General features: G+C 46.2%; 1 protein-coding gene across 2 annotated transcripts in view; it reads right to left on the bottom strand.

The window, feature by feature from the left end:
- The window catches only part of ttc7b (tetratricopeptide repeat domain 7B), a 106,114-nt gene that overhangs the window by 51,472 nt on the left and 47,142 nt on the right, over positions 1–7,500 (bottom strand). For both annotated transcript variants that reach the window (XM_063183769.1, XM_063183770.1), the window contains exons 13-15: positions 7,317–7,374; positions 6,003–6,075; positions 3,297–3,457 (exon numbers count right to left, since the gene is read on the bottom strand). In XM_063183769.1, coding sequence (XP_063039839.1) covers positions 3,297–3,457; positions 6,003–6,075; positions 7,317–7,374 — 292 coding nt within the window. The remainder of the gene's footprint in view (positions 1–3,296; positions 3,458–6,002; positions 6,076–7,316; positions 7,375–7,500) is intronic.

The raw sequence follows: 7,500 nt of genomic DNA, 5'->3' as shown, positions 1-7,500 counted from the left end.
CTGGTCCGGTCCAAGTTAATTTACTGAGTAATAAACTTATATAAATATATACTAGTATGAGCAAAGTACAGCACATTTTTGCAGCTAAAAACATCTATTTCTGGAAATTCAAAAGCGTGGATATGGAGAAGATCCACTGTTTCATGTATAAAAACAACAATGTTCCCAGTCATATTGAATACTTAAAGATGTCCTCTCAACGTCATTTCATTAACATTGCTGTGTTCCCCATTGTTCTTGAATGTGTTACGCGTTGGTCGTGTTTTAAAAAACGTTCTGGTTGCTTTGTTTCAAGACGTTTTTGCGAGCTAGCAAAGTGGCTTCCGGGTTTCTCGTATATTTCCGTCTCTGATTGGCTCCCTCCCTCCTGCTCTGCAGAGAGATCATCTTAAGTTAGAGTCGCCACTTCCCCGGGAGGTACTGCACTATGGGGGCGCCAACGGTGGCGTGCAGGCTCCACTCAGGGCTATGCTCTTTCGACAGCGACCCCTAGGCGAACTGCTGGCATGGACCGAGCAGAGTGAGACGGCTGTATGTATGAGGCTTTGTGCTCTGTGTGTACCTGAGAGTAGCAACCAGCTGATAGCTAAGCTAAGCTAGGTTTCGGGCCACCAGGCATTGCTGGTTTTGAAAATAAGCAGAAAAAAATTACTGGACATGTTTTTAGAAAAATGAGTCGACATAAACCTTTGTGGGCAACGCCTTCTTTCGATCTGACGCAACTCAGAAAGGCTTTCGTGATTTGCTCGTTTCTCTGCATTGTCTATGTTAATTGGGAAACACCGGGAAATACAGCCAGGCGAGGTGACACACGCTTTGTGATGTGAGAATGATGAGAGTGATGTGAGAATGCGAGTTTAACTTGGGGTGACCGTCCGATTTTCGAAATGAGTGAGTAAAACTGTGTTTTATCGGAAGTTGACCTTTAGAATTTGGAAGTAGTTTCCTTAAGTATTCATGAAAGAGTTAACCTTTGTGAATGGCCGGCATAACGTCTGGAAATCAACTACTAAAAATAAACAACATAGTGCACCTTTAAGAATAAAAACTGTATTGACTAATCATGCATGCTGACTAATACGACTCTTGTATGATTATCTTCACAGATGTGGGCATGCTAAAATACTAGCATGACTGTTTGAGATGGTTTGGGTGCCTTTTTTGGGCTATTCAACAATGTTTGGGAATCAGGTGCCGATGTAACCAATGTTACTGTGCATTCTAGGCCTAATCTCCAACAGCAACGTTAAAGGAGAAAGACGTGTCACTGAGGTGGTTTTCAGGCTGTCCAGAAAAGAGCCGGTGCCGGTGCCCGCACCAGTTACGTTCTGCACTAAAGTGCTTATCTGTGAACCACCTGTGTTCATACCGGGCTCCGCACGTGACTGTGGTACCCGGATGAACCTGCAGACGGCCACCCTGTCGTCATGGTTCGCAGAGAAAAAAACAAGTATTTTGTGGTTCGCATTGCGAACCAACTTTCCGGTTAGCGAACGCTGAGATCTTTGGCGTGAACAACACCATAGCTGGTTCACGATTAGGTGCACCAGCACGGTTCTCAGTCGGCCTGTACTGTATGTGCCATGAGAGATTCAAAAGTTGGGCTCGTTCAGAGTGTGACATTTTGATGCATCAGGAGGAGAGTTTACCAACTTCCGAATTCAGTTCCATAAGATACAGGAAGTTTATCGAGACAGGAAGTTTCTTAGAGATTCATTTTTTTACATTGGTTTTGACAGCTGTTCTGCATGCTAAAAACCTGACTAAGTTGGAAGCAGCCAAGTTGATAGACTAGAGACTCTAAGAGGGCAATGGACTTGAGCAGTTTATATGAGCTCGTCTGAGGACTTGCTGAGGGTGTGATTGAAATGACTGGAGACCTGTGGCTTAGTGATTGATGGCCTGCTTGAAGTTTGGCATTCGGGAATGGGCTGCTTTGGTTATTACAGCAGTAAAGGTTGAAACAGCACTGCTGAAGGTCTTCACGTCTGTGAGTATTTCTTTGTTTTCCACTTGATTTTTATTGGTATAAACTGGAACAAAACCTCCTTTGGGTGTTGTAACAGAGGTGTGCTGAAAAACAAGTTTTACACACTTTTGTTAAACGTCAACCCAGGCTATCGTCCAGGGCAGTCATGGCTGAGCGGTTAGGGCGTCAGACTTGTAGCCCAAAGGTTGCCGGTTCGACTCCCGACCCGCCAGGTTGGTGGGGGGGGTAATCAACCAGTGCTCTCCCCCATCCTCCTCCATGACTGAGGTACCCTGAGCATGGTACCGTCCCACCGCACTGCTCCCCATGGGGCGCCACTGAGGGCTGCCCCCTTGCACGGGTGAGGCATAAATGCAATTTCGTTGTGTGCTGTGGAGTGCTGTGTCACAATGACAATGGGAGTTTCCCAGGTGGGCTTTCACTTTTTCACTTTCATCTTATCGTCCATCTTAGATGATGCACAGCCTTTGAGACATTTCCAAAAGCTCCAATATTTTCTTCTTTTCTTTTTGGCTCATGATGACATGGAAAGGTCTTGAACAGTGGGTTTAAATGTGCCAAAGTTTCAACTTGTTGTGAAGTTATGAGTAAGTGGAGCGGTGGTTTGGCAAAGTAACACATGTATTAATTCAGCTTCATATCCTCACATGACTGACAGTGTGGTCCAGCTACTGGACGTTATTGAGAGGTATGGTAATGATCAAGCTGGTACAATTGATACAAGTGATACAATTACAGTCCGTCAAATAGTAACAGACTGTAGAAACGCATTAATATGATGACTGATTTGATGTAGCATTGGTTGTACTGTAGGCGTTGGTGAGGAATCAAAATGCAGTGAGAAGCTGTGATGGCTACGGCCTCACTTTGAAACCGTGGTTTCTGATATCCATGAGAGCTGCTGCTGCTGTACACCACTTCCCTGTCTATCTCCTTTCACAACATTCTCTACATTGTGTGTCTGGCAGAAAACCGACAGAAAACCTGGGTGAACTTTTCGAAGTCTACAGGTATATGATATCTGTCAGGAATTTTCACTGGGGCAAACTGTGATTGTGGAGCTAGATGGATGAGGTGAACGAACACAGGAGGTTTGTAGGGGGTTTGCTGAGGGAGTTGTAGGACATTGTGGGAAAAGAGGCTCATGAGAGATGTTGCAACACTTCATAAAAAGCATCTGGTTAAGTCAGACAAAATGTTAACATCTTTGAAATAAATATAATATTGGTTTTCATGTTATAGTCTTGCCAGGTTCCAGGTACCAGGTATGGGGGGGGGGGGGGGGGGGACGACACACGACACTCACGCAAAGTTCTCTGGGTACTGGCTGAGGGCCATCTCGATGATGTTGAGGCCGTCGTGGTAGTGCTTCTGGGCCGACAGCAGCAGGGCCAGCAGGTGCAGCGAGTGCACGTCGTCCCCCTGCAGCTGCAGCGCCTGCCGCACGTAGCCCAGCGCCTCAGGGATCTGAAACGCAAACACACACACACATTAACATGCGTACACACACACACACTCACACATTAACATACGTACACACACACACACATTAATATACGTACAAACACGTAGTCCAGCACCTAGGGGATCTGAAACGCACTCATGCACACGCACAGGCATACACACGTGTACCCAGGCAGAGGCGGACCAACTGGGCAATTATGGAACCTGAAAGGGGGATGGCGCCAATGCGGAAACTTGCCCTTTGATAACATTGTAAAAATCATGAATTAGTGCTAATAGCATGTTATTTCAGTGCTATGCCACAACATTGCAATAATTACATTGTATTAAAGGTTTTATTATAATGTTATAAGCATTTTTTTTTTACCAGCTTGGTGTTTTGTCAGAGTCTGCGCTTTGGTGGTGGGGTACCAAAGGGCAAATGCACACACAGAGAAAGACACACATATGTGCAAAGAACACAAACACACATACACAAAAGTTTGGTCACACAGAACACAAAGATAACATGTACACACACACACGAAAAAATACAAATGTACATAGCATACATAAGCACACTGAAATGTGTGAAGAAAACATACACTGTACAGGCAAACAAAAAGAGCAGTTTCACACTGACGCCCACAGACAGACATACTGTGATTGCATATATCTGTAATTGCACATTCGCTCTCATCAATGCAAAATGTCAACACAAGTCCCGGCGGATCTGGCAAACACCGGTGGCTTTTTCTTGTGCGTGTGTGTGTGTGGGTGCGGTGACTTCCGAAGATGCGGGTTCCCGGTTGCGATGCAGTGACCGGCGTGACTCACCAACTTTGGCCTAATCCTGCCATGACATTCAATATGCCAACCCTTCGATGCGTACGCAAGTGTGTGTGTGTGTGTGTGTGTGTGTGTACACACACTACTTCCTCCATTTTATTTCTGGGGGAGTTTGACTTTCAGATATTTATTGCAATGTGAGGTCATCTTATTGTCCTGCCCCCAACCCTCTCTGTCTCTCTCTCTGTCTCTGTCTCTGTCACACACACACACACACACACACACACACACACACACACACACACACACACACACACACACACACACACACACACACACACACACACACACACACACACACACACACACACACACACACACACACACACACACACACACACACACACACACACACACACGTCCCTGCGCGCCTCTCCCATTGCTTGGAGTGCTCTGTCACCATGGTAATAGAACCCTCAGAGTACATAACGATGACACGCAGCGATTTTCAACAGCGTACTTTGAGGTGGTCCTGACATTTCGAGGATGGGCGCGAGGGAATGGGGGAAAGAGAGAAATATAGAAAGGGAGGGCGAAAAAGAGGTGACAAGAAAGACCGGGAGGAAAGTGAGAGAGTAAGCGCAAGAATGCTAAAGAAAGAGAGTGAGATGGGTGGTGTAAGTGTGAGTGATGGAGAATAGACAAAGAGAGCAAGTCCTGGGATGGAGAGATAGAGAGAAATTCAGTGGGAGATGAAAGAAAAAATACAGAGTAAGAGAAGGCAAGTGATAGAGTGGGAGAGAGAGAGAGAGAGAGAGAGAGAGAGAGAGAGAGAGAGAGAGAGAGAGAGAGAGAGAGAGAGAGAGAGAGAGAGAGAGAGAGAGAGAGAGAGAGAAACACAGAGAACAAAAGAGAGACAAAGAGAGTAGAAAAGAGAGAGATGGAACAAGAGAAACAGAGAGTACAAGAAAGACAATGAGAGAGAGAGAGAGAGAGAGAGAGAGAGAGAGAGAGAGAGAGAGAGAGAGAGAGAGAGAGAGAGAGAGAGAGAGTGTTTCAGTCCCAGAGAAAGAGAAAATAAAGATGTAAAGATTCTGTTGGGGAGAGACCGAGTGAGTGACAGAGAACAAGTGACAGGAGAGGAGCAGCACAGACAGAGAGAACTGAGAGAGACATCATCAAAAGTAACAAGCGGCATGAAAAGGCAAGTAAAGGGATCTGAGGAGAGGGGGAAGAACACACACAAATAGGCACAGTGGCAGAGGAGAGGAGTACGCAGAGGTGACAGACCAGCACTGTGCCCTGGGGAGGCTTGTGGACACACACACACACACACACACACACACACACACAGAAATGCACGCACACACACACACACACACACACACACACACACACACACACACACACACACACACACACACAGAAATGCACGCACACACACACACAGACATGCACGCACACGCACACACAGACATGCACGAACTCACACGCACACACAGACATGCACGAACGCACGCACACGCGCACACACACACACAAGCGCACAGATAGACAAACAGAGACACACACACACACACGCAAAGACACAGAGAGACACATACAGACACACAGAGAGACACACGCAGAAACACACACACACACAAACAGACAGAGAGACACACACACAGATATACAGACAGACAGACAGACAGACAGACACACACGCACAAACACAGACAGACAGACAGACGCGTGCACGCACACACACACAATGACGACAGCCAAGTGTAGGCCTCACCTGTCGGGACACAGCCAACTGCAAGGCCAGGTAAAAGGCCGCCAGGTGGTCTGTTGGAGACAGACTCTGAGCTCTGAACCCAAGAGGAGAAAAGAAATAGGATCAGAATGATGAAAACAGATGCTATGCAAACAGAAAACACTGTTTTCTTTTTTAGTCTGCAACAGTGTAGTACAAGTACAAATCGTTTACACAATGTTACACATTTTATGACCTTTGAAATGTAATGCTGCTTTCTGATAGGAAGTGCATTATAATGGTTTGGAAGGCTTGCAAGTAATTCTGTCAAAAACGATTAAAACCCACCATTCCATATCAATACCAGATAGTATGTATCTGTAGCAACTGTCAACCATTTGAAGAGTGATTGGCAGCTGTATCTGAGGGCTGCATACCGCTCCACTTAACACAACAAATGTGGTACCTACAGTAATGAATGTAACTGGGACAGTAAAAGTCCATCCACACCAGTGATTTACAAACGTGTTTTGGGGTATCTGATTGCGAAATGACCAAAACCGCGTTGCAATCTGCAAAGCACATCAGTGGAATCGATCCAACACACTATGTATCCACACACTAGCCCCGTTTATACTGCGGGCCATTGGCCCAGGAACTTAGGCCAAGGAACTGAAGCCCGGGAACTTAAGCCCAGGGCTAGAGTTCCTGGTGCGTTTATACTGCAACTGAAAATTCTGAATGGAATGGTAGCTGTGGTAACCCATTCAAAAATGATCTGTAAGCACTAGGGCTAACTAGTGGCCCTGGCAGTTGAGGAGGACCTGTTACCTGGACAACAGTTCTTGGTTTGGCCCAGTTCTGGCCTAGCCCAGGCGGTATAAACTGGTACAGGGGCTGGGCTTAAGTTCCTGGGCCAATGACCCGCAGTATAAACTGGGCTGCTATGTTCTAAAGTAGTGCTTTTCAACGGGGGCTCTACAGCATTGGGGGGCCCTAGGGGGTCGTTGAGAGGGATACAGCCGAGAGGGGACGGTGCTTAGTTGCCGTTGGCAGGGTTTTGATGAGGTCAAGGGTGCGTTGGGAGACTTATGATGAGGTCAAGGGGGTGTTTATTTTAAAAAGGTTCAGAACCCCTGTTCTAAAGTGTGAATGCTTAGTGTTTCTGTAATGATTTGTCTGGACTTTACACCAGACATATTCCACTGAATAGTGTAGACGGAATAAAAAATGTTAAATAAAATGAAAAATAATAATAAGAAAGGAAATGTGACAGCTGGGCATGTTAGAGGTTAGGCTGTACTGCACAAGTAGACATTAAGTGGAGACATTAAGAGGCGACGGAGGAGCGGTTACCTTTGAAAAGCACTCAGGGCCTTCTTCTGATACTCCTCTTGCATCCCCCGCAGAGATGCTGAGCAGGAGGAGGAATAGGAGAGAGAGAGAGAGAGAGAGAGAGAGAGAGAGAGAGAGAGAGAGAGAGAGAGAGAGAGAGAGAGAGAGAGAGAAAGAGAGAGAGCGAGAGAAAGAGTGTGTGTGT

The sequence above is a fragment of the Engraulis encrasicolus genome, chromosome 19 (genome assembly GCF_034702125.1).
Source record: "Engraulis encrasicolus isolate BLACKSEA-1 chromosome 19, IST_EnEncr_1.0, whole genome shotgun sequence".
Lineage (NCBI taxonomy): Eukaryota > Metazoa > Chordata > Actinopteri > Clupeiformes > Engraulidae > Engraulis > Engraulis encrasicolus.
Note: the sequence above shows the minus strand (reverse complement) of the source record. Positions and strands in the feature narration are given on the sequence as shown.